The sequence below is a fragment of the Phymastichus coffea genome, unplaced genomic scaffold (assembly GCF_024137745.1).
Source record: "Phymastichus coffea isolate CEN01 unplaced genomic scaffold, Cenicafe_Pcof_1.1 PCOF00028, whole genome shotgun sequence".
NCBI lineage: Eukaryota > Metazoa > Arthropoda > Insecta > Hymenoptera > Eulophidae > Phymastichus > Phymastichus coffea.
In genome coordinates this window covers 503,785-530,745 of record NW_026706839.1, presented here as the reverse complement: position 1 = coordinate 530,745, position 26,961 = coordinate 503,785, and the positions used below count along the sequence as shown (strand labels likewise).

Below are 26,961 nucleotides of genomic sequence, written 5' to 3'. Positions count from 1 at the left end.
CGAGTCCCGCCGCGGATTACGTTTCTCGCCGAAACGTTATTGCGATCTATAAATCCAATTTGATCGCGTCGAAAAGAAAAATCGGCGATTCTGCCTTTCCGCGTTTCTTTCTTTCTCTAGTTTCAGTCCACGGTGCGATGTCCGCGCGCGCGTCATAACCGTTAAATCCGTCTAACGCGCGAGAGAGAAAGGGTTCGGTGCGCGTACACCTGGAGCTTCCGAATGGAAACAAAGAGCATAGCGCGCGGATTTATTGTGGGAGAAAAGTAGTCGATTGAGAGTATGCCTCAATGTCGGCAGGCGTTCAATTAATCCTAATGAAACACGCGATGCGACAGTTTCTTTCTCTCAACGGCGCGCGATCCATATGGATTCTTCGGGTTCACGGGTTGAGCGTACAACGACGGTGTAATTTTTTTTTTTAGATTTTAAATTATGCCAAAGTGCGTTCTTGATCGGTTCCTATGGAAACGAATTGTCATTTTATCAACTGGCACAACGAAAGAAACAGGCTCGCTACGGGCACTCGGTGCCAACGAATGCAGCGCGAAAATTCTTATCGGCTGAAAAATTTCGGAGTCGAGGAGGGAGCGATACGCTCTAGCCCGTCGTTCGCGGGAACAAAAAACGAGTCTCGGCACTGCGCCCGGCAGCGAAACACATGCACGCACATATAGATATTCCCCAGTGTCGCACCGCTGTTCCGCGAATTGACGACGGTGATTAGAGGGCCGCGCCAGGCGGCCTGCGCGCATTTCCCGCAGGTGCCGCTCTCCGTGATCACCACAATTATTTGTACTATTCTTCAGCGACCGGCGAGTCGTTCGTTCGGGAATACAAAGTCGAGCGGGTCTTCGATCGACGGGAGAGACCGACGAGGCTTTTCGAAACGAGCGAACGAACAGCGCCGCGAGCGCGCGCGTAACGAACGTTTGGACAATATAGGGCGGGACGCCCACGGATAACGAAAGAGAGATAAGCGTCGAAACGCCGCCAGCTGCATTAGCCGATCGAGACGATGGAATACGGCTCGCGAGCGCGCGTCGATCGATCTGAACAGCCGAGCGCGACGTTACAACGCCCTCGAATGACGAAAGTCTCGCGCTGATCGCGTGGAAGTTGGCTGTCCGCGAGCGATCGCACCGCGTTCTGTGAGCAAAAGCGCGCGGTAAAGCTCGTGCCGGCGGGACCTCGCGAGCGCGAAAGCTTCGTCGACGAAGGGACGCGTGCGCCGTTAATCGCGCGTTTTGCGTACGTGGAACGCTCGGCACAGTCCGGCAAGAAGTCAGCTTGGCGCTAGGTACGAGAAGAGCACTCGATCTCAAGGCCGCGCTTTGATTGAAAAAAGAAAAAACTGCTTTTCGCGATTCGCCTTCCAAGTGTATTCTCGTGCACAGGACAGGCAATATTGCCGGGCAAGATCTTGACCCAGTTGCGGCGGGCAACGGCACCACGAGCGAGGCGCGCGCGGAAACCGGTGATTTAGCGTGAAATTATGCGCCGCGCGCCCACGGCACGAGGGATTTATCTTTGACGCCCGTGCGCCGCATCCAATTTACGTCGGAGAGCTGCGCGTGTTGCGCGGAAGAATCGCGCGACATTCGGGTTACGCGGTCAAAATCCGGCGTCCCGCTGGGCGCGCGAGGCTAGAGGGCTGAGCTATTCCGGCGCCTTTCGCGCGGCGCTCGCATCCGACGGGTTGTCCGCGGGAGTTCGGTGAAACATTCGCGGGACGGAACGGGACGCCGATAGAACGGCGACACCCGAGAAGTACCGTCGCAAGGCGAAACGGCGCGGAGCCTCGTTGGCGAACGCGCCGTCGGAATTAACCATCTCGACAGCGCGACGCGAAGCTAAATTTTCCAAAATTAGAATCCGCATAAATTCGCCGGCAAACTGCCGCCGCCGCCGCCGCTCTCGCCGAGGGCGAGCACACTCTGACAATCTAATCTCGCTCCCGCAACTTGCTCGCCGGCAATCCTCGGTCACGTAGCAGTAAATCCCTCCCGCGAACTCATAACCCGCGAAAGCGCCGGCCGACAATCGCGGCCCGAAATCCCAACGCCAAAGAGAGAGAGAGAGAGAGAGAGAGAGATTGCCTAAGCGATAGAAAGTGAAAAGCCTAGCGGCGACGTGCGTTTTAAGCGAATCTCGCTCGGACGACGCGCTCGGCCCCGTTCCAGCCGTGTCCGCCCGCGGACGATCCATCTCGCGCGGTGTTCTTCCGAGTCGGCGTCCCTATTGCAAATCGACATCTCCGTCGCGGACGACAGGAGGGCCAACGAGGAAGCGAGCTCGCTCGTGCGCGCTCGTTTCTCGGCGAGGCCGGGTAGAGAGAGAGAGAGAGAGAGAGAGAGGAGGAAAGCTCGGTAGCTCGCACGGCGGCGCTTTCACCGGCGCAGAAAGGAGAGGAAATCCGCGGCTCCTCCTCGCGAAGATAAACGCGGCCGAGCCGAGCCGGCTCGTTAAATATACTGCCGGTCGCGCGACTGCCCGCGTCGCGTCTTTTTCTCGCGGAAAAGCGAAGGCTCGCTCTCTTCCTTTTCCCTCGCGAGCGCGCGCGGGAGACATCGGCGGGGCGCGCGCGCTTCGCTCGACTCGACGTCAAAACACTGATTTACGTTTTTCCTTCCCCGGCGACCGAAAACAAGAAAAAAAAATCCAGCTCTCGCGCGCTTTGCGATACGCGCGAGAGTCCCTTCGTCAGCGCGTTAAGCGCGGTGTCTTCAGAATGCGCGCTCTGCTGTAAATTATCATGGGTCGCGCGTTGAAATATATACGGGCGGGAATATGTATAGCTCTTTGTCTTGGAATTTCCTTCTAGTGCTTGCTTTTCCGGGAGCGTTGAATGCTGCAGGCTCAGCGGGGATAAGTTGTTCCCTATTGTCCTGCGGACGTAAAGCAGAAAAATGACCGACTTGGAATTTATTGGTTGTCGTTGCCTGGCGGTTTCATGTGGTGTATGTGCTTCGACGTCGCCGCGTCATTTAAATGTCAATGGCTGATGACGTGACGCCACACTTTCACCCAGTAAAGTTCGCGCCCCTGTATTGATTTTACGCTATTGGCTTTAACTGCGAATGAAAATTCTTTGACCAACGCGATCGTCCTGTACCTTGTAACATAATCATGACGTAATATCTGCATCTTCGTTACGTCAACGGCTCAATATATTTTTAACTTTATTGGGGTTATTACAGCCCTTTCTTACGCGTTACACCCCTCGTGAAAATAAGAAGAAGAGTTAGCCACGCGCGATTTCGAAAATGCTCTAAGCATAATGCAACAGTTAGCAGAAAGAATTCGCTTAATTGGCTGAGGTGATTATTAAAACGCTTTATCAGTGCAGCAGGCGCGCGCAGCAATCGAGCGAGTTCACATGGCCACGGGAAAGCAGCGGCGTCGCGGCGCCGGGTAAGAAGAAGGATTACACCGCTATTTTATAAGAACCGGCTGAGCTGGTTATGGTTATATGACGGCCAGAGCAGTGTCCTTTTGTTACTCTCCAGCTGCTACTCGGCTGTGGCGCGCTCGGCAGGCGGCATTGCATTCGTACACCTTGCGCGCGACATATCGACATATTTTCTCGGCGTCGTGCGCTCCAAAGCCCGCCTCGACCCGGCTCGACCGAAAATCGAAACTTTGAAATTCATCAAAGTCCTCTTTCGCGCCTCGATTGTTTTGCTCGCCGTCGCTCTGCCGAGGAGAAAAGAAAAAGGTTCCGATCGTGGCTTCGCCCCTTTTTCTCTCTCCTTCGCAATTAACCAAACCACACCCTCGAGAGAGCATCCCACTTTGCGCTTGCGTCGCCGGTTTAATTCAATTGTCAGAAAGAGAGAGAAGGCGACAGCGAGGAGCGAATGGTAAATTACTGCGTTCGAACGTGCCTTTCTATCTCTCTCCATCTCTCTCTCTCGGGCGTTAACTTGCCGCTTTGTTTTATTTCGCCACGTTTAATTGCAATTATTCCGACTTGTCGTCGAAAGCATCGTTGAATCGATCAGCAAGTGCTAAAGAGATAATTGCCGGCGGGGCATCGCGTACATACACTACGCACGTCTCTGGCAAAGCGAACAATGCAGAGCTTCATCGGCGTGGGAATCTTTAAACAACGCGCACCCCCCCCCCGCCGTTTTTCGGCATACCTCGCGTGTGCCGCGCGGAGGATTCCCTTGCAAATTGGCCGCGCGCGCGTTCGGCGGTGCGCTGGGCCTACCGACGCGAATTAGGAGCGCGCGGCGCTCTCGATTTGAATAATGCCCGGGCATTATCCTACCGGCGCGCGCTCGAAGCCGCCGGCGAAGCTCGAGAACGAGGGGACGCGTCGTCGCTGACACCAGCGGGCAACGACAGCCCGCGGCGAGCATTTGCGATATCCGCGAGAGCTCGCGCCGCTGCTCGAATCGCGCTTTCGTTGCGAGCCGCGGAGGATGTGCGCCCGCCGCGCATTTATCTTCGCTACGGCGCTGCTGCCAGCGAGAATGGCATCCGGCGAGCGAGAGCGTTTTTCTCGTGCTTCGGCTTGATTAGCCGCTCCCTGGAATAAGAGAGTTTGATGGATTTCGTCGGACGAGGAAGGATTATGAGGCGCCGATGAGGATATCCCTTAATGGCGATGCAATGGTCGCGCGCTTTTTCATCGTTGCCGGGCTGATTGATTCTTTCGATGAAGTTTCGCTCGGAGTTCGGAAGGGAAAGCTGTCTGCAGGGGATCGATGATGTCATCCGCGAAACTTTGGCCGAGGGTTGAGGAAGATTTTTTGTTGTCTTAGGATTCTCCGAATGAAAATTATTCGACGCTCGTTTTGTGCAAAAAATAACGAGTCCTCGCGATTCGTGCGGATTCACTGTTTATGGAGATCGATTTTTTCCAAATGCCTCGGAAAAGAGTTTTTCTCTTCAAAAAAGTCAAAGGCTTTTTCGGAGCTTTCGGTACCCTGTGAAAACGACCGAACAGTCATTTATTCTTCGCGAATAAAATTCAAACATCGCGGGCTTTAAAAAGAAAGACAATGATACACAGATCTATCGTCCGCGACAAGTTTCTCGTGCGCACTAAATGTGCCGAAGCGCATGCTATCGCACGGATAAGGGCAGGACAATCGCCGATGCGTACGTGGACACAAGCGACGGCCGCGAAAAGAAATGAAAATAGATATTTTTATCCGTCGTCGACGGACCTCGCGCCGCGCGTTCTTTATACCGGCGCGCGCGTGCGTTGCGGAAAACAGGGGCGACGCTTGCGATGAATTCAATCTCGGCCGACCGCATCTCCTCCGCGACGGGATGAAAAATTCATGCGGATAAGAGGCACGACGAGAGGGGAAGTCTATCCGATTGAGAACTATCTCTTCTCGTCTTATAGACCTGCTGCAGCGCGTCACTCCCGGAGCATCCTGCTGAATGCATAATGCGACACGAGCGAGAACTTCATCGCGCGCGCAGATCTGTTAGCGAGCGTTGCAATTTCGATTTCGTTAAAAGAAGAAAAAAAAAATGCAAGCCACGCAGCGAGTTCCCATTATGTTTGCTGCAGTGTCGCTGTATATATTCCCGGACACAGTCGTTTTTCACGCGATGTACAGTCGCGACGACCAATTAACTGGCTCCCACGGCGTTTTTGTCTATTTTTTTTTTGTCTGTCCTCGTCGGAAGCTCGCATCGGTCGACTGTCAAGAGGTCTCGTGCAAAATTCGATGTTCGCGGTGAATGCCGATTCCTGTTCCCCATCTTTTTATATCTTCCGATCGCAATGAGATATGATTTCTCGTTGCGGCGCTGACGGAGAAGAATCGCGTTGAAATGTTTTTTGAACTCGAATTATATATGGATTCGTCGGTAAGTATCTCCTTGGATACGCGGGCGCGCAACCGCCAAACCAATTACACTGTACTGGTGGAATCATCCGCAACCGTAACGACGATATTCAATTCGCCGACGCAAAGTAATTTCGGATGAAAAATAAAATTCACCGCGCATAATAATCCCGCACACGTCGATCCGATGGAATATATATAGCTGCACAAGTACAGCCACCTGCAGTAACAATACCGCACTGGCGATTTCTCACGCCACGCGGCATTCCCCCGCTGTGCTAAACAGCCAAACATTAATTCTACGACGGCGAAAATAATAGCCGCCACGTGCTGCAGCGACAATGCACTTTCCCAAGGACTGCTTGTCTAATAATAACGAAACGAGCGGATAGACACACCAAGATGTCTGCGGTTTTCGCGGCGACGCCGCCATTTATTTTCAGAACGTATCGTAATGTCACTTCGACTTGTGCCGTCGTCGAAACTCAATGGCGCGTCGTTTACCGACAGATCGACGTCGTGCAATCTCGATTGGAACAGCCATTCGCGAATCGATCGGGAAGGAATTTCGCGCTTGCCCGTCTGCTAATGACCGGCGTAGCTGGCGAGTTAGTCTCAGCCTTCGATTCGAAAGTATTTTCCCCCAAAGCGCGGTTTCAGTCGCAAGACATGCAAATTCGCGCGATAAGCAAAGTAACGAGCCGAGGCGAGAAGGAACACAAAGGAAACCGTGATCCGATTTCCGCGCGCGACTTCGCGCTCATTTTCAATTTGATTTACTCGATGCTCGCGTCCGACGTCGTTTACTATCGCTTCGCGGCGTCGAATTTGCGGGTCGATCAAAAAATGCCCCCTCGGCTGGCAAAACGCTAGAATTTTCACTCGAACGCTTCATACGGTATTTCAATTTCCTCCGAGCTTGATTAAATAAAGGGCGCGCAGGGTAAAGGGGCAATTGCGCCATTCAGCCGTGAGAGATTATCTCCGCCGCCGTCCCCGATTCGCATGCCGGCTTGCAGTTTCCTCGCACTGTTGAAACATTCGTTATTTAATTAGTCGCCCGAAAGGTTTCTCCGTCTTCTGCACTTGCGGCGCGAAGACGAGCACGTTCCACGGAATTATTGAATTATCGTCGTAACAGTACGACCGACATTCGTTAACCGCGACCGTCGTTAACAGGACGTCAACGATTCTAATTCGTCGTGACAGTCGCTCGACATAACCGGAAAATCGCCTGCGATTCGCGAAAGGGAGGAAAACATCGGCGAAGCTGGCGTTGAAAGTTTTCAACTTTTCCGTCGACGCACCGTGCGTGCGGCATCGGCGACGCAGCCTGGACGACTCCGTCGACTGTCGCGCGCGCAGATGTAACTCTTACTTTCTCGCAGCTTTTGTCTCGCACGCACCCGTAAGAAGGGGCTCTTTTTTTTCGCGCGATATGAAATAGTTATGAAATTGTTCGCTCAACTGAAATCGAAAGTTGTTTCCCAGGCGAATGTCGACTATTATACGGCGTACTTTGTGAAATATTGCGGGAAATCATTGTCTTTATCGCGCTCCTTCTCATTGATTTGCAAATAAATCTTTTCCTTGTTTTCTTTTCTTTCACACTCGCGCGGTCTGCGTTCGCGCAGCCAGCTATTCGTAAGTAACGTTAAATCCCGTATCCCTCGGCGTCCAATCTCCTTGCGCCCTCCACGCTCGTATGCACGCAACAAGTCCTCGGAAAGAGAACCGGAATCGCGGTAGAAGAGGTCGTCGCGCTCTCGTACGTGAAATTGGGTGGGCGGTTGAGGGGTACGTTCTCTCGCACTCGTAGTCCGTTCCAAGAAGTCACTCGAGTAAAGAAAAGAAAAGAAGAACAGAACGCTCGTCATGTGGATTCACGTCACGTAGTTCAAGGATGAGTCCCCAGTTGTTCCGGATGCTTCGAAAGGAGAGCACTCTTAACTTCTCCGTCGTGGCCACATTCGTTGCGCGCCTCAATCGATCCCCTATTCCCGCTTCTTGATCGTCGGCAGATTTATTGAATTCATATATTTTCACAACGACAACATCCGTAGTTTGGCGATATTTCACGTCCGGCGCGAAAAGACAGAGAGGAAAATATCAGGTATTTCTTGTTCTCGTGCATCGTCGGAGCACGCAAAGGACAGTGAGATGCAGCACGGAGAAAGGAAGGAAAGGAGCAACGGAACTGACGACAGGTTGTACGGCAGGACGGGGCCGGCGTGCACTTCCTCCCTTTTCCCCGGAATAAGAAAAGAAGCGGAGCGAGCGTTTTTTTTTTTCTCTCTCTCGTGCGTATCGTCGCGTTGGCATCCCGCCTCGCAATTCGCGTGCGCTGCCGATCGATCGATCCGACGCGGTGCCGATCTTTTCATCAGACCCGCCCCCTCCCCCGTCCCCCGTCGAAAAAAGAAAAAAGCGATCTATACTTCGCAACTGTGCAATTCCTTTCGGCAATATCCGCGCAAATGACACGGTAATGCAAGAGATCGAAAATTCGCGTTCGAGATGATATAAAGCCTCACCTTCGAGAACGATTGCGCGATCGATGCCGCAATTAATCCCTCGATGCGAGTCAATGAGGTTACGTAACGCTCGGGGCGAGAGGGTTTTTCCTTTTACACGCTAAAAGTGAAAGTTACTTCAATTTTTCCCCGATAAAAATTATTTGAGATTCTAACTATGAGCGTTAATTTATTTGACATTCTCTCTAGATGACATAATGGCACAAATTATTACGTTCAGTTTGCGACGTAAACTGCTTTCGATTTTTATTGCCTCGCATGCGTTCGAAGATTAAGCTCCAACTCGTCATTTTGATCTATTCTTGAGCGACTGAATATAATTATCCAGATCTTCTTGAACTTTCGGCAGCATCAACGCATCGACGAACGTCCTCGTGTCTTGCTCGCGATATTTCCTTAGCCAATCCATCGCCTCTTGCCTCAAACTCGTTTTAGTCGCAGCTCTAGCCGCCCCTACGAAAGAGGAAGGGGAGATCAACATTTCGCGCTTCGGTGACTGGCATCTTTTCTTTTTGCACTCGAAAACTCACCCGGGACATTCGCAAAGTCAGCCAAGTAAGCTTCGCATTTCGCCACAGCTTGATTTTTGTCTACAGCTAGTTCGTCGACCAGCCCGATATTTAAGGCTTCCCTCGGTTGGAAAAGTTTTCCTCTGAAGCGCGAGAAGGGGGAAAAAACAGAAATCACACACGTCGGCCTAGGCGAAACATCGGGAATACGTAAAAGTCGATAATACGACCTGAGCAAGGCGAGTTCCGCTTGACGATAACCAACAGTTCTAATCAACGTGTCCTGAATCCATTTCGGAATAACAACCCCGAGCATTGGCCCGTTGAAGCCTATAGTGTGCTCGCTCTCTACCATCACTCTGTACTCGCATGACAAGGCCAGCAAGCAGCCCGCGCCTGGACTAGATCCCTGAAAACGTACATTTTCGCGACCAAAAAGAAAAAGAAAAAAAAAGGAAAAAAGGAAAAAGAGTAGTTACGTTAATGGCAGCCGCAGTTGGAATTGGCAAACCGTAGAGAGTCAACCACAAGTCCTGCAGAGAGCTCCAAAATTCATAGCATCGCTGGACGACCGGTCGATGCATTTCGCGAATGTCGACGCCGGCCGAGAAGACGGTCGGCAGCGAGGACGTGAGAACGATGCCCCTGCTGTCGGCGGCCACCGCGCTCTCGAGCGCCGCGCGCACCTCCAGCGCCAGCTCTAGGTTCAAGCCGTTCACCGGCGCTCGCGCCAGAGATAGAGTCGTGATTCCTGCGGTTTGCAATGAGGCTTTGACGGGGCGAGCGGGCGGCTCGTTTGCGATTCGCTTGACCTACCGTTCGCTTCGTTGCGCCAGACCTCGACGAGCTTCGAAGGAGCGCGCCTCGCTGCCGATACGCGTGACATTTTTCTTTTCGCGCGAAGCGTCGACGAGCGGGAGTCTTCGCTATATCCGTCGAGGTTCTCTCGGCCACTTGCGACGCGAGATTCGCGAGGAACCGCGTCCGTGATGGCTCGACGATCGCGCGCTCAGGACTGACTTGTTGCGTCGGTTTGACTCGAGCGACCGATTGCACACGGCGAATCGTCGGCCGAGCCGAACGCTACAATGACGCTGCGTTTTGTCTGCTCGCCGCGAGGACGCCAAGACCCACCGAGAGATGGCACAGGCTGCTCGCGATCATCGTACGCGATAGCCGCAGTGGGGACACGTACATATATGAGAGTGCGCGCACGATCGAACGTTGCCTCGCGCTGGAATCGATGGGTCATAGTTACAAACTCATTGTAGCGTATTAAATGTTTACTTGGAGCAAAAAGAAAGCGAAAAAAACGCGCAGACACATCAGCAGTCAGGCAAAGCGGAATCGTTGTTCTCGCGATCGCGCATCTGACATTGCGAGCGCCGCGGGAAAAATCAGGCCTTGCTGGCCTTCCTCCGGAACGAATTCGACTAGCCAGCCCGACGGCGTCGCGCGAGCAATGAGTTCGGATAAGTTTTTGGGATTTGATTGAGAGAGGGACGCGCGGGTTGGGCTCCTCCAACGGGAATCAACGAAAGTTTTTATAATCGAATTCACTTCGTCGCTCTCTCCTCGACGACGACGATCCGAGTGTTTTCGAATTTTCCGTTGGGTCTATTGGAACGTACAACGCGGGAGCGACGCAAAGCCAACGTAATTTATCGGAAGCGACGAACCAATACAACATTTGCGCGTTCGAAGATAGGTATTTCGCACATTGCGGCGGTCGACGAGCCTCCTGGACAGCGCGGACGCTGCTCGTCTCAATCAACTCTCAAGTATTTGCCTTCAGTTTCACGGACCGCGCGCAATTCCGCGCAGACCCGCCCGAACTCTCGGCAACAGCGAAAGGTCCAAGAAAGTTTTTCCATCGAGTTCGCGATTCTTCCGTGGGCACTTGAGAGCATCACCCCGCAAGCTCAATTTCGCCATTGCTCTGGCTTCGCCTGCAGGAGCAGCAAATTAAATTCGCCATGAAATTTCGTGCGCCACTGCAGCGAGTACTTCTTGCGTTCGGTCGCAGCGTCAACTCGTCCATTCCATTCGACACTCAAAGCTCCGACGGCCTCGAAGAAAGACGTTCCGAGGGGATCGCCGCGCGTGAAAACGGCGTATCGACGTCCACCTGCGACGAGGTCGACGTACGTACAATGATACGACCGACGCTCGCGACCATCGTGTCTTTTATGAATTTCGGCACCGGGGTACCCAACGATGGCGTGGTCGCCGACGATCGTCGCTCTGTATTCGCACCGACATGGTCATCGAGCAACCACCTGCCGGACTGGAGCCCCAACGCAAACACGTGCGATCGACCCATATTTGACGAGAGTGCGAAACCAACGAAGTGCCGTTGTTATTTCCAGTGCGTGGAGCGTCAGCGACGGGTCTTGAAACTCGTCGAAGCGATCGACACGTGGGCTCGCCATTTCTTTGACGCCCAGGCCGGCTGCGAAAATCCTCGGCAGCGACAACGTCAGAACGACCTCTCTGCTTTTGTTCTTCGCGCACTCTCGCGTATTTCGGCCAGAAACTCCAGACTGCTCACCGGACGCTTGCGACAGCGACACCCACAGCGTGGCGGTACTTGCGCTCGTTGCAGCAAGAGTATCCGACGCGTCGACGTGACGCGTCGACGTGTAAAGGGTGAGGATGAGCGTAAAAAGTTGGCACAGTTTATTCATTGTTTAGCTTATTCGGACGACCGTTTGTTTTCGCAGAAGACAAAATGTTACGCTTTGACGAAGAAGAACGTACAGAGTAGGCGCTCGCTTGGCACGAGAAAGAGGGCGTCGATTTCGCTATCGTAACAATGACCGCACAGTATCGGAGGAGAAGGGAGTGCCCCCTTGCGCCTGAAAATGCTGGAAACGCGCTTGCATCGCCTCTCGCTCGCACTCTCGCACGCTCGTCCGCCGGGAACGCGTTCCTCGGAGCTAACGAGCCCCGAGTTCCGCAGGCGAGATTCTGCCTATCCATTTTTTACTCCCCCCCCCCCCCCCCCACCCCGGACGTTTCTTTAATTGCGGTTGAATTGACTTTGGCAGCGATGCAACAGGCATACCGCTTTTCCGTCCATAAAATCTATCCCCACCGATTCACGATATTCAAACGCCTACAATAATTTTTCACGTGCTTAATCTACGCAACTGCAAGAAATGAGTCTCGAATTATTCGGCGAGCTGATTATAGATTGGCACCTGCGCTGTCGAACTGCCACGCACGCATTACTACCTAACTCGTTGTTCTCCAGCGCGCACAAATCGGTCTTTCGTTGTTCGGCTAGATTTATCGAAAGCGTGAGAAAGCCTGCACCTTCCTCGACGTTGTGCGCGAGACTCGAAAGCTCGCGGCTAAGAACCGTGCGTCCGCGCGCATCGAGGCCTCGCGCTCCACTGCCAACGCGACCCGTGCAAGCACTGAATTCTTTGTTTCTCTTTTCTTTTCCTTCCTTATCTTCTCTCACTGCTGATCTTGGAGAGGCGTTCCAAGAGGACTGCCGAGAACTGTCGCCAGAGACCGAGAGATGGCACGAGACGCGTGTACATTTGCAAGTCGGTTTCGCCGACGCGTCTCGAGTCGTACGATCGCGACCGCGCGCGGCCGCTATCCGCCACTAACCAGCTGTCGCGCCACGAGTTCGCCGAATTCGAACGTCATCCCGGCGAAGGCGACGAAAAGCCGCGCTCGGAGAGGGGGCGGCGCCGCGCGCACCGCTCTACGTGCATCGGCCGCACTCGAGCCACTGCGCTCCGTGCACGCGCTCGCTCCTCGGCGCGTGCACTCCTGATACCCGCGATGCGCCGGAGTTGCATCGGCGCGCGCGCACGCGATCGTCCGTCTCGGCCGCGATCGTCCCCTCCGCCCCGCGCGCCACGGAAGGCCATCGCGATAGCGCCCGTCGCTGCGATCAGCCGCACGGCCGTGCGCTCCTCGCGGAATCTCGCGATGCTCCGCCGCGGCGTCGCTTCGACGGCTTATCGTTGATACGGGGGCGAGGCGCACACCGCGCTCCACAACTTGCCTCCGCGCTGGCGCGCGGCCGTTCGGCGCACGCGCGCGTGCGCGCGCCGCTATTACGCCGGACGGGCGAGCTTACGTCGATCCGGCAGCGGCGGCGGCGTCGAGCCAGCCGATCGAAGTCCGAAATTTCGCCTGCACTTGGCGGCAGCGAAAACAAACCTCAGCGGGCTGATCGTCAAACGAGTTCACTCCTCTGCGTGCTCGTATAAATTTACCTCGGGCAAACATTGACACCGCGTCGCTGCAACAGCTCGCGCGGGAGGGTGGCCCGTTTCGATTTCAGTTCCCCGTGGCGCGACAACAGATTTTCGCTTGCTTTTGTTGCTCGGGTCATTTGTATCTTTCGTAGAAACGATCGTGCGATTTATCGATCGCGGCTCGGAAACATCGCGAAACGGCAGTCGAGCCGAAAACAGCTCCCGAATCGGACGCGACAGTCAGGAAGATTGTCCCCGTTGGTCGTTGCAGCATTATCGGCGCCGTATGTTCGCTCTTTCGTCTCGTTATCGCGGACGCGCTCGAGGATTCCCGATGGCTTGGCTTGCTCCGGCCTGTGCCTCGGCTGAGCCATTATTTGGCGTGGCTCTCGTTGATAAGTCGCGCAGCGACACCTCGCGTTTAACCGCCGCGGACGACGCGCCTCGCTTGCCGAACGAGCGTGCGTGCGTTTCGAAGCGGCGCCACCCACGGAACGTCCTCGAGGATGCGAAGGCGTGCACTTCGCAGCGCCGATTTCAGAAAGCGAGGCGCGCGAACGCGACTGCCGCAGCGACAGCGAGAAAAGGCGAGGAACAGGCTCCGCGTCCGTGGCGTTGTCGATCGCGAAAGATCGGCCGCAGGTGCGCGACCACTGCGGCGACAGAGAGGCCCCCGCACGGCGACGATCGTCTCTCGGCGAGCACGCGCGCGCGACGCAAAAGGGGTCTCACGTGACTCGGGCGACAGCGCCGCGGGCGATCCTCCTATACCTCCTAGCGCGCGTGCGGCGAGTCGCGTGCGCGCTTGACTTCTCGCCCAAGCGCCAGTCGCGCGCCGGCCCTACCGTCAACTGCGTCGAGCGCGCGCGCGCGCGCGCCTACACTCCCTTCTCGCTCGCCCCGTCGCGCTGCGAGCTTCGCCGACCAGGACGTTCCGATTGTGATCGCTTGTGGTGCGCGCGTGCGCGCGTGTCGTCCCCGTCTCGCGGGACAACTCGCGCGCCTTCCCTCGGCGGTGCGACGACTTCTCTTCTATTCCGAGCTCTCCCCGGCGAATCATTGCCACGGCAAGCGCAACTTTTTTCTTACCCGTAACCCGCGAAAATCAAGTCGCCTAGGCTCTCTCTCTCCTTCCCGTGCGACGAAATTTTGGAGCTTGGATCGACGCGCAAGCGCGTGCGCGTCCGGCCAGCGTCGATACGCCACTCGCTTCGGACTCCCGTGCGTACGCGACCGTAAATTGCGCGCGACCGCAACAGAGTTATATACCGTTAAATTTCACCTTAGCGCTTCTTCTATATCAATATTTTGCTCCGCGGCTATACTCTGACCCTGGAGTGGTTCAAGTTTGACGTCCGGAATTTTCGATGAGCGAAACGTACGACCGAGTTTTTTTCTTTTCGATCGCCTAGTCATACCGTCGGGAACTGTTGGCAAATTATAGCTTCACACGAGCTAATTTTTCACTACGCAACTTGTTCTCTTATCTACCCCCCCCCCCCCCCCTACTTTTTTCTTCGCTAACGCTATTCTATTCGAGCACGCTTCATCGAATATTTCCGGTCTAAAAACCGCACTTGCTCGTCCAAACACTCGATACTTCCTCTCCATTGCGGAGGTAAAAGAGCAAGCTTCCGCCAAGTTGCGCGGTGAATTAAAAAAAATGAAGAGTCCCATGGAAAAGAAGCTCGCGTGCAGGCGCGCGCTCGTCCGGCGGCAATGCGGGCGTCTTAATTATCTCCAGCTCGCTGCAATTGAGATTTAATTGCTGTCCGCCGGGGATTTTCGCGTGGCGACGTAAGCGACGATTCCGCGGCTGCGGAGATCGATGCTCGGACGTCGTTGGCGGCAAAATGTTGGCTTTGCCAAGAGGCGCGCGCCATCGCCGGCGGATAATATGCCTCGCGTGGTCGCGAAACCGAGGTGCCAACGAGCGCGCGACTCCACGGAAATGAAAAACAAGAGAAAGACGTTCTTTCCGAGGCATCGTGCCGTAAGCAACATTCTTGTCCGCGAAAACAAATTGACGCATACGTGAACGCGCGGAACGGCGAAAATTGAGAACGCCGATAAGAGTAATCGGCGATTAATTGCTGCGCGCGTCGCCGTGGAAGAACACGCGCGAACGTTCGCGAATCACCGACGTTTCGCAACTTATTTCCACGCGCGAAATACCAGGACGCTTTATTAATAGATCCGCGCCGACGCCTACGCAATCACGACGGCCGATACTTTGCGCTGGACCGATTGAATAATCGAGGATTGGTGTGTTCAAGCGCACTCGCAACGGTGCATTACGACTCGGTGGCGGGGCGGGGGGAGGGGGAGATGGCAATAACGGATGATCGCTGCGCGACTAAAGCAAAACACAAGACAAAGTGACGCATTCTTACACGTCGAAAGCCTTAATCGATCACAACGCAAAATCCTCGGAAAAATGAAGGATATCGAGTCTGCGCTATCACGGATTATGGGTGGATTATGGGTTTTATTATTATTTTATTTCATGCGAAATGAAGAGAATCGAAAGTGCGGGAGTAGTACAAGCCGAGTGATGGGTTCCCCCTGCAGGACACGATGAATCACGATCCGGCGATATGTCGGCAGTACTTCTACTGCAGTCAGAGGAGGCAGCGCATTAGGTAATTTCTGTTTTTCGTCGTTTTTCTTTTCTTTTTTGGAAGCCACTTTTTGTCTAGTTCGCACTCGCCCAATAATTCAAGCTACGGTCGCAAAGAAATAGTTTACCCATTAGTGACTTGCTTTCAAAAGGATATTTGTTTCTCAATTTCCGCGAAATCGAAATGCTCGTTATCGATAGTTGTATTCCAATCGTGCACAGATTTAATCAAAGACTTGCGTTGCGGAACATTTCTTTTTCTCGCGTAACAATCAGCTTTGAGGCAGCGCAGGAGGAGGGACGACACTCGGCGAAGCCAAAACGGCGCCCCCACTGAGTCGCAATTGGGGTCGATCATAACCGGAAATTGCCGAACGAAATCCTCGGCGCGGTCGTAAAGTCAGAGCGAGAGGCCCGAGACAGCTGCCGACCGGCAACCGAAAAATTTTCGTCGAACGCGAAGCTGTTCGGGCGGCAAGCGATAAGCGCATCTTGTCACGCTCCGGCCGTCTTTGTATGCGCGCGCGTGTGCCGAGACTTGTTTCTCTTGCGCGTTCGCTCGACCGCGAGGGAACTTTTACGGTTGCGCTTTGTTGCGACAACCAATTTTCCATCGACCAAAACTGACGTTTGGTCGTTCGTCTCTGTATGCCCAAAAGGAGAACACAAATATCTATATACACGTGTGACAAGCGTGTATTGTACAAGTTGGTATCGTTCCGCTGAAACGGGGCGAGGAAAGGGAAATGCAAAAACAGCCGCTCAAAACTGTTCATTCTGCGTTCGATTTGACAGCGTCCCATGACTTTAATCTTCGCATTATGCCCGTGAATTTTTCAACGTCTACGTTTTTCTTTTATCGCACTACTTTGATCGGTCAAAGTACGCGAGTCGCGAATTGATCCAATATCCGACAATACGAGCTTTAACGATCAGAAAACCCAGCTGATGTTTTCTTATTGTCGCGCGTTGGTGATAAAAGTAGAATTCACGTAAAACAGCACGAGAAATGAAGTCGGATGCGAGCATTCATTGAATGTGATCGATATCAAGGACGCATCAATTTCTTTTATACGATTCACGACAATGTGCAAAGTCGATATCGTGCAGTTTGAGTTGGCGCTTCAGCATTGAAATTTAATTTAAACTTTAGCCTATAAAAGGAAGTTTGGTTTGGAGCAAACATTGCAGATGTCACTTCCAACTTACGACGGAAAGTAACCAGTTAAATACATAAGTTCCGGCGTCTCCCTGCGCGCGCTCGAATTTTATTCTATGCAATTTAGAGAATCGTTTTATCAAAGGACAAACGATCAGTGATAACTTCAGTGGAATGCAGAAGAAGGCTATTGGTTCTGCTTAATGCTTACCAATTTAAACTGTTTCACGCGCACGTGGTCCTTGCGCATTAGCAAGTAAGCCGTGTGCAGTCGCTTTGCAATTGCCCCTCATCAAGCCACACTCAACCCGTTGCACTCTCAGCCTACCGTTCGACACTTTTCAACAACGACTAAAATTAAATAAGTTACGATTGCAATATCGAACGACCATTGTTTGCTAATTATATCTGTATTTCTTTCTGTTGCAGGTGGGTTCACATGCCAATATTTTGGTTTGTCTGTCTCGATCGTTACGTAAAGAAAAAAAAAAGATAATTCACGTGAGTATAAAGCACAAACAAAAGAATCGCGGACGAACGGCATTACTTGCATTTTTCGATGTGATTTGTGAGAAAAACGCCTTTTCAAGTTTCCGTGACACAAGTGAGTAATTACTGCATTCCTTTCTTTGTTATCACTTGGGCGATACGCAAGTAGCATCCTTCGTTGTTCTTTTTCTATTTTGTTGTTTTTTTGTTACTTTCGTTCAATCAAATCGAACAATGCTCGATCGACTGATCACCCGGCAAAAGCCCACTAATTACCTAATTACCTTCGTTCGTGAGTTAGTACGACAGCAACAACAGCGAGAGCTGCGATTAAAGCAGCATCCGAGTGGATAACTACGCTCCGCTTTAACGATTCAACGTTGCGCAATGGGGCCGAATGAGCACTGCCTGCCGTTGCACACGCGGAAGCGCTCCGTGGCGTATTATCGCGGAAGCTTTCGATTTTGCCGCGGACATTTATGGGCTCGACCGTGGACCGACATGACGTTGAAGCTTTTGACAAGCCCCGTTCGTGCTCTGTAAATCACTCCCTCGTTGAAATGAAAGTGCGACATCGGCGCGCTTATGAGCGTATCGTAAAAGCGCCTATCGGAGCTTTCAATCGCGTCCGATCGCGAGGAAAACGAAGCGGTCGCCGTGGCGAAATTGCAGGAGCATCGTGCATCCTCGCTCGACCGATCCCTAATCGCCTTTCGCTCCCGAAAGATCACAAATCAACAAGAAGAGATATTTCGGCTAATTTCAGGAAAAAATATATGTACAGCTACTTTCCGATTCGCCTGCTTGCGGAGATTTGATCTCGACGCCGACGACTTGCGAACTATAACTCTGTACTGATTGGCGTCGTTCTGTTAGAGGCGCCTGATTGCTACCGAGCGGAATGCGTGGATTATTCTTGTGAGAATTACACACTCGAACGTATATATAAGCACTTGCTAATAAACGCATGTTGTTTTCACGTTTGATAAAGAAGTGTCATTTTTAATGAATCCGTAGCCTCGTGTGCGCACGCAAGGATGTCTTTAAAGCCTCGCTAAGAAACTACGTTTTTTAGGGACGGCGTTACCGATAATCACGGTTCTCTTTCATTTCGACGTTGATTTTTTTCTTCGCCTTTGCCGCGGACCACGCGGAGGTAGCTTTAAAAATAATTGACGATCATTGTGAAAACAAGCCCGAGCTCCCGAAGCAAATCGTAATGACGAAGCTCAACCCCGAGCGATTGTTTCTTACTTCGCATTAGTAGGCGGCGGCGGCTTAATCTCTCTCTGCGATCGCCTCCTCGAAAAATATACCGGCATACATATAGCGCGAGTACATTTGAATAACCAGCGGCGCCGTAATTTTTCTCTACGTCGGGATTGAATATTCAGCTTGTTCGTTTTTTTTTTTTGTTTTTTTTTTTTCTTTTCTTTTCTTTTCTTTTCTCGCACGCTAGTATATAACCTTGCCTGCTGCGTACGCTCGTTTTAGTAAAGCTGCCAGATGATTGATGCAACGTGAGTTCTCGTTTCTTGCTCGGCGGACAAGTTTAAATTTGAAAATGTATAAAATTAAAATGAAGACGCCGAGGCGATTAGTAAAAGGGATGTTTTGCGTGATTCTTAAAAACGATGTCGAAGAAATATTCTTCTCGTTTCATTTGTCTCTTTGTTCCAAAGTTATGTCTTAACCGTTTGCAGTTGACGTCGGAGCTTTCACGCTTCGTTACTTTGTTGTATGTCTTTTATTTTCAATTAATGCAATCCACGTCGATTTTACCATCTCTTTGTTCAAAGAGCTCAGGTTTTGTTTCGTAATGCTCGTTCTTTGCGCCCTATTATCATTGTAAAGAATCGCTCTTAAGCGGCTTTATCAACCATGAACCAAAATAAAAGAAATAAAAAAACAGCAAGGTGATCACTTTCGCGTGTGATACGTGTGCGTCCCTGCCCCCTCCCTAAAAACGTCTAGTAATCTCGAGGGTCTTTTTCGCGCTCGCAATATTGTAGCTTTCCCACGATCCGAATTCGCAAACGCTGTACGTACATTGAGTCGTGAGACTGCCATAACCATTTTCGTGCGGCAAGAGAGAGAGAGAGAGAGAGAGAGATAGATAGAAAGAAAGGCCCATTCGCCTTCTAGACAGACACCCGCACTCGAGACTGCAATGCACGATCGATCTCTGTGACGAGATGTATATAATACACTTGGCTGCCGGTCGCGCTTTCACTGTACGACTCGCGCGCGCTTGACCTTTTCCGAGTTGCCTGACGGTGGGCGAATAATATTTCTTGCGCTTTGCCCTGACGATTATCCGATTGCTTATTTTTCCACGCGGCGATCTTCAATTAATTGTCAGAGTATCGTCGAGGCGCGTGCGTCGGAAAGAATGAAAAGAACTTCGGCCGACGAGCTGCTGGATTAACGGTAACAACGCTCGGTGCATTATTCGGGCTAGCGTAAGTCAGATGTCCGTCCGCAGAAGCTCGAGAGATCCATCGCCGCGGCGAAGTAAAGGCACTTAAACTTGACTTTGCTCGCGGGCAAGCTTGTTGTTTCTTTACACGCCACTGCGTATCGATTTTGTTGTTGTTGTTTTTTTCCGTTGCGCCGTTCTCCCCGACAGCGCCATTGTGATTGACGCGTCCCGTGCGCGCAGGCCGAGATACGCAATCGATGTCGCGGGGCCAGAAAAGCCGTGAGTTCTAGATTTCTGTGCAACCCGCTTAAACTGAAGCTTCTGAAAATAGCCGCGGGTAGGTGGTGGCGACCTTCGCTGCCGGTTTTTATCCGGCATGCTATACGTCCGCGCGAGAGTGGTCAGCCTTTATATCGATCGCCGAGTACACTTCTCGAGGCACGCGGCCACCGTTGCCTCGCGTTGTGGTGAACTTGACTTTTGTTTGGCTCGCGGAAGTGTCATGTCGAGAGAACGGTGACGACAGATGGCACTTGAACGTACCTATTTCTGTATACATTCAAATTTATCGAACGAACTAGGCAACGTATTACAAACGCGAGTTCAACGATCGTTTCGTATTGACTTTAATGTACGCGTATATACCGAGCAAATCGTTCGTTAATAGTATCTTAATCGGCAAAAAAAATGTCTTAACGTTGAACGAAACCAAAAAAAAAGTATTAAATATTATCGTTTATCGCGTAAAGTAGATGATTGAAATTTTGAAAAAAAAGTGACATTGAGATATTTTTGAAAGAATGTCGGAAGACTATCGTTCGAATTTACATGAATTTTCGTTATTTAATACGACAGTGAATCAGCTAATCCAACCAGTGCAATGGAAAAATTTATCTTGTAGTTTGGCGATTTCTTTAAAAATAGCCAGGAGAAGGCATAACTTCCTGCTTCAAGGGGACTTCTTCTCGCTCTAAACTCGACTCGAGCATAAGTACCTGGTCCGCAACAATACATGTTGTCATTTTTACACAATGGACCAAACGAAACAATATCAGCAAGTTGATAACTGCTAAACAAAAATTATTCGATTACCATATCTGTCTACTTTATTATTCCGATAATTGGTTGGAGTAATTTTTCTTTATACAAATTCGTTGCTTCTCGATGGAAAATCAAATCAATCAGTCGTCACGACTTCGTCAACTTTGCATCGACGGCAAACACTGCGAAAGAAGTAAGATAAAAAAAATGACCGAACGCGAAGCTTGGAAACCTTCTCTCAAATCTTCCGTGAATTAGAAAGGAGAAGTCGGTTATTGAAATATTCAAGGCAATCGCCATTTGATAAATCAACGTTGAATTCTGCAGCGCAATCCATTAAGGAGGAACACTCGGGAATCGAGAATCGCAGTATATACGCAGCACGGCAGACACAAAGAGACGCGAGGTGCTTAATTATTCAAGTTCAAGGCTGCCGTAATGCCAGACGTTCACTATAAGCTCCGTCGTGTATAAGCGAAGGAAAATCGTTAATGCCGCTGTATACCACTGACCGTCTGCACGCGTCGGTGGCAAAACTCCGCATCCGATTCTAAATTTGTTTCCGCAATCTTGTTAACGTCTCATTATGCAAAACGATTTTAGAATATTGAACAGTTGCGCGTTTATCCTGTCAGTCCCAGTTTGAAAAATATTCGCTCTCCGCTGATAATGCAGTCAGCGTTGATAGCGCGAAAGCTCGATATACTCGATCTGATACATACAACGAAATAAAGATGACCGCGTCGAATGGTTTACTCGTTAACGAAATTTGGTTGTCGTTCGGTGATTTACGGACGCGACATTTTAAAATCCAGTCGTGAAGTGCATCCACCCGAGCGTACATTCGTGATTCATGATCATGTTCTTTGTACCTCGTGCACCAAGGACCATGAGAAACAAGGCCAGCCAGTTTGCCGTTGATAATGGCTGGGCCACCAGAGTCACCCTTGCAGACGTCGGCAGCGCCGTTGCCCGCGTCGAAAACGTCAACGTGCATGAAACAAACGTATTTGGTCTAACAATCACCAGTTGCATTAACGATTGTCGTGGAATTTTCTTGTTTGCTCGCCGAATCCTAGTGTGATTACTGTGTCATTTTCTCGCGGTAGGGTGTTCTGGATTTTTATCGACTACCGATGCGCTTCGAATTGAATTCGTTCTTTAACTATTCTGCGTTTAAACAAAGCTGCTTTGTGTTTACGAATATTTTCTTCAATGTTGCAAATCGACGAGCTCTTCCGCTTGTTCGGGACACTTTCCTCAACAATGATCCGATGGTGAGCATGCCTTGACATGTTCTAACTCTATATTAGCTTTATTTCGATACTTTACGCTACGTGCGCGTACGCTTTTCAAATTTACACTGTGCAATGAGCTGCTTTTACTGTCCAATATTCAGCGGTGATCGATCCACCGCATACATGTTTATTCATGTGCTGCCATAGTGATAACAAGGGAACCTATGGCAATAACAGTTTAGTTTGTGTTTGCCCATTGAGAATTAGTTAGATTTACTAAAAGACATTTATTTATTTTTCGAATACACGTAGGGAGGCTCTTACTTTATCGAAAGGTGACAAGATGGTAAAATAACACATCTAGCCGAAATAATATAAGTAGTATACAGTAAATAACAATTTGATTTTACTCCATCGCACCTTGATTTCATTTCAAACTGTATATCGACGTTGTGCTAGATGTCGCGATCAGAATCGACACAAAATTAATGTATTCACACTATAAGATGCTCACGTCTATGAGATAAACAACAATATCCCTAAAGATTCACGTGAATTCGTTGCTTTTCGGATGAAAATAATAAGACATTTGTTCGTAAACAATATCCGCCTATAAGAATATTACACGTTGCTTCTCTATAGGTAATAACGGCAATCTATTTGTGCGTCGAAATTGATTTTCGCCCAATTCGAGATTGGAATTGAAAAAAGCTCGGCAAGAAGAAAGCAGCGATGTTCTATTTTTCTTTTCTTCATGAAAAACGACAACAGTAAACAGCCCGTTTTCCCCACTCTCTTTTCTACTTAGGTCGAGATTGAATACTGTCTTTGCTACAATGTCTCGTACATTGGCGCATCATCCTCATCGAAAATCTGCACGAAATAAAATTTCCAAATGATGCTCGAGTACCTCTATTCTTCAAAGGGCTGTCAAAAGATTTTTACGTCTCGAAGAACATTTCGAGCTTACTTTATCTTTTAGGCAGCACGTGAAACGCATAATCCAGTCGATACGCTGTCGTCGTGATTTCCCTAATCCAGTCGTGAATCAGGGCCAAAGCTTGTCAAATTATTGCGCGTTTTACATTCATCCGCGGGGAAAACAATCGCGTGTGCAATAAGAACGGCTCGTCTAAGCCACATCGATGACACCGGCATCGGAAATTCGCGGAGCACTTGGCCTGATTGCTTCGCCTTAAATTCGATCGATCGTGATAAATTTTTCCAGAGGCTTGCGCGCGGGATATATATTTCCGCCGCTCCTTTCCTCGAGCTAATGGGAAAATTCACGAAGTAAGCGTCGATATATCTGCATGATGCATCGCCTACAACAGTCTTTCTCGCGGCGAGGAGGCGGAGGCGATCCATCACTTAAAACGGCCGTCGCGAAACTCCCGTTTCGACAAGTATTTTGTTCGTTAACACTCGCCACGCTCGGACGATGACGATCATGCGGCTATAGGTTTGACACTTCTCGTGAATTATTCATGTCACCGCTGTAACGTTTATTTTCCGCTCCCTCCTCCCATCCTTTCGCTCCCTCTCTCTCGGTCGGAATTTGTTTTGCAGGGCTGGGTTGAGCAAAATCTGATTTGGCAGACTTTCAATTCAATTTTATTGTCATTTAGATTACCATGATGTTTTCTTTTTTTTCAAAGCTGTTTTAATCGACGTCGCGTATCAATCAGTTGCATGAACAATCGCCCGAACGAATCTACTTTTCTCTATTGAAATTTGGTGATAACGACTAGTCAACGGGATTTCCGTGTATCAAAATGAGAAGAACTACATTTCACGAACAATCAATGCCGAATACAGATCACGCAAAATAGTCTCATTCAAATAGCACCACCGACGAGAAAAAAAAAATAAATAAAAAGAAAAAGATTAGCTCGCGTGCTATTCATCGCTATCTCATTGCACATCGTCATCTGCAGCGCCGAATGGAAAGGGCAGGTACACGGCTGAGCATTCATAAGCTCGACGACGAAGCTTATCGTCGTTCCATCTGGCACTCGTGTCGCCGCCGCGAAGGTGCACGCGGAGCAAGTCGCTGATGAATAGGAAGGAGACCATCGCCAAGATTTCGATCGGGAGGCTGCGTCTCTGCGACCCCGCGACTCGCGCGACGTCGAAAGAAAAGAGTTCGAATTTTCGCGCAGCCAGTCGCGCATAGGGCTCAACGACAATCGACCGAGCCGTGGAACCATCGCCGACTCGACACAAGCAAAACGACACGTTGGACGCCTCGATTTCTTCAGTGCCAAGCGGCTGACGGGCGGTGTCTTCTGGTTGTTTCGCAGAGCGTGCGAGCGACAGCGCGACGGTGGTGACAGGGACGACGAGCGCGGCGAGGACGAGGACGAGGACGAGAACCCGCTGGGCAAGTGGCCGCACGCGCTCAGTCCCGCGCTCGCCTGCCTCGGCTGCACCCTCGGCCTCTTCAACATCAGCCGATTCGCCATACTCAGCATCCAGTTCGGAGGTGAGAATTGAGCGCGAGATCTTCGACCTTGGAGCAGCGAGTTCCAGACGTTCGGACGTATCGTTTCGGTTACGTCATTCGTATGCGCGCTCCGTGTAACGAGAGTCGCCAGTGATCGACGATCGACAGCAGGAGCCGATCGAATGACGCGACCACATTTCTCAGACTCGTAATCGCAACGGTGACAAAAAAATTTGCTTCCAGCGAATTTTATCGTACAGTTCCTGGTCCTCTCGCTGCTGATAGGCATACCTCTGCTGACACTGCAGGTATGCCTGGGACAAAGGCTGTCGACTGGCGCGGTCGACATGTGGAAGATATCGCCGCTGTTCCAGGGCGTCGGCATCGCCCTTCTCACCGCTCACGCTTTCATCGGCATCTACAGCATCGTCGGCGTCTCCTGGATCTTCGTCTACTTCAGGTATTCATTATTAATAAGCGCGCCGCTCGCGAACGATGATTAGGCCCGAGCTTCGTGTCGGCTTGGTTCCCGATTGAGAAGATTATTTATTCGTTCGCAGGGACTCGTTCATCACGAAATTGGACAGATACAGGTGGGCCGAGCCGTTCTTGCTTTACCGCGAAGACTTCAAGCCGACGATCAGTAGCACGAGTTACAGCAGCATCGGCTACGGCAGCGTGTACGGCTCCAACAACGCCAACGGCAACGCCAACGGCAACGGCAACGGCAACAACAACAACAACAACAGCAACAACGGCACTTACAAGCTGCACGAGACGGTGCCGGACTACTTCAGCGGGGCAGTTCTGCAGAGGCATCATCTGAACGAGCCCGATCCCGGCGTCGTCACGCTCAAGTTTCAAGTTGCGTTCAACCTCGCCGTGGTCTGGATGATCGTCTTCGTTTCGCTCAGTAAAGGTGAGCTGTCTCGCGTTGACCGCGCGCCAGGCCAACGGTAAATAACGATGGAATGCCGGATTGCAGGGCTGCGCTCGTACGGCAAAGTTGTCTATGTGTTCACCTTGGTGCCGATATTCGGCACGCTGGTGCTGTGCACAAAGCTACTAGGCTTGACGCCGCCGGGATCCACTAATCAATTGTTCCCGGCCACCGTGTGGGCTGAATTCTTCATCAACGGTCGCTCGTGGGTCGCTGCGGCCTCGGAAGTGTTCCTCACGTGGGGACTGCTCGGCGCTGCTGCTATGCAGGTCTGCGTCTCGATCGCACCTCTTTATTCCTGATTATGATACTTTGCGCGCCAAATCCTTCTTCGCGGCCGAGAACATCCATGGAAATTATATCGATTGCTGCATTCTTCGGTATTTTCGTTATTGGCAATGCGATGCGGCTGCAAGGACGCGATCATTGTTGCGCAATCGATTGCGCTCTTAATACCATCCAATGGATTTTTAATTGTTGGCAATGCTGATAAATACTTTTTAATGTACATCCGTGCAAGCGTAAGGTGAATTCGATCGCAGCAACAAAAATACAATGATCGATTCAATTGGCGATAAAATAACTTTGCTCTATACATTGAACAAACTCTCACCCGATCAGTACGTCACTTTTGCACAATGAAAAATTGTAAATTAGACGATCATAGAAAATAACTCGAATCAAGTAATCTACGTACTGATCTGAAAGTCTTGATATTCAAATGAAATAAATAATAGAACAAGCGATACCACGAAAAAATAAAACGTTCAACTGCCAATTCATTTCCTTGTCACGCAATACTTATGATTTATCCAACAGATCGCCGCGCACAACAAACACAAACATCTGCTGCAAAGGGACACAAGCTTAGTAATAGTACTGACGCTGGTGGTTCTATTACTTGCGGCCTTCCTCGCCAACACATGCGTGCAGATACTCAAGTATCACGGTTACGTCTACACGACCAGCTCGTTCGGTGAGTGAGTGCACCTCATTTACGGCGATGACCGATGATTTTTTTTTTTTGTCGCTCCTTGAATTTGTTTTTTTACGACCTCGTCACACGTAATAATAATAGACTTACGGTAAATATAGAACTGAAGCTTCTTATGAATTATTGCGACATTTTTTCGCGTTTAATATGATTTTGCATAAATATTGTCAGTCGACCTACTTTGAGACTTGAATGGCGTTATGGAGACTTTTTTGTCAGAGTATGTTTTGAATTACAAATCAATGCTTTATTTTCGTTCGACTTTTTGCGTCCGTTGTTTGCATGGAGGAAGATGAAAATAAACTAATAATGAATATATGACGAATGACTAATAAATAACTTTTACAAGCTCATGATTATTATTTTGAAATTTCATCATTATTGTTATCTTTTTCGAATTTCACGATTTAGTTTCACGACATTGTCAGTGTCGTTCTTTAATTTGTCGTTATTGAAATTTTAGTCAACAGACAGTCAGCAGTTAGGAGAATGATGCTTCTAGACGCTAATATTTATTAATAAAAGAAGGC

At 50.5% G+C, this 26,961-nt stretch overlaps 2 protein-coding genes across 4 annotated transcripts in view; one reads left to right on the top strand and one right to left on the bottom strand.

Annotated features, from left to right (window-relative positions):
• LOC131662934 (sodium-dependent transporter bedraggled-like) overlaps positions 1-26,961 on the top strand; it is a 74,931-nt gene that overhangs the window by 41,241 nt on the left and 6,729 nt on the right. For all 3 annotated transcript variants that reach the window (XM_058932944.1, XM_058932943.1, XM_058932942.1), the window contains exons 5-9: positions 24,355-24,536; positions 24,741-24,957; positions 25,058-25,416; positions 25,483-25,706; positions 26,257-26,413. In XM_058932944.1, the coding sequence (XP_058788927.1) occupies positions 24,355-24,536; positions 24,741-24,957; positions 25,058-25,416; positions 25,483-25,706; positions 26,257-26,413 (1,139 nt within the window). The remainder of the gene's footprint in view (positions 1-24,354; positions 24,537-24,740; positions 24,958-25,057; positions 25,417-25,482; positions 25,707-26,256; positions 26,414-26,961) is intronic.
• On the bottom strand, positions 8,506-11,831 carry LOC131662935 (enoyl-CoA delta isomerase 1, mitochondrial-like). Its single transcript, XM_058932945.1, has 5 exons — positions 9,676-11,831; positions 9,339-9,610; positions 9,090-9,268; positions 8,881-9,002; positions 8,506-8,803 (listed from the first exon to the last, which is right to left on the bottom strand). Exons 1-5 carry the CDS (start codon positions 9,743-9,745, stop codon positions 8,637-8,639), a joined length of 810 nt encoding a protein of 269 aa, XP_058788928.1. The 5' UTR covers positions 9,746-11,831; the 3' UTR covers positions 8,506-8,636.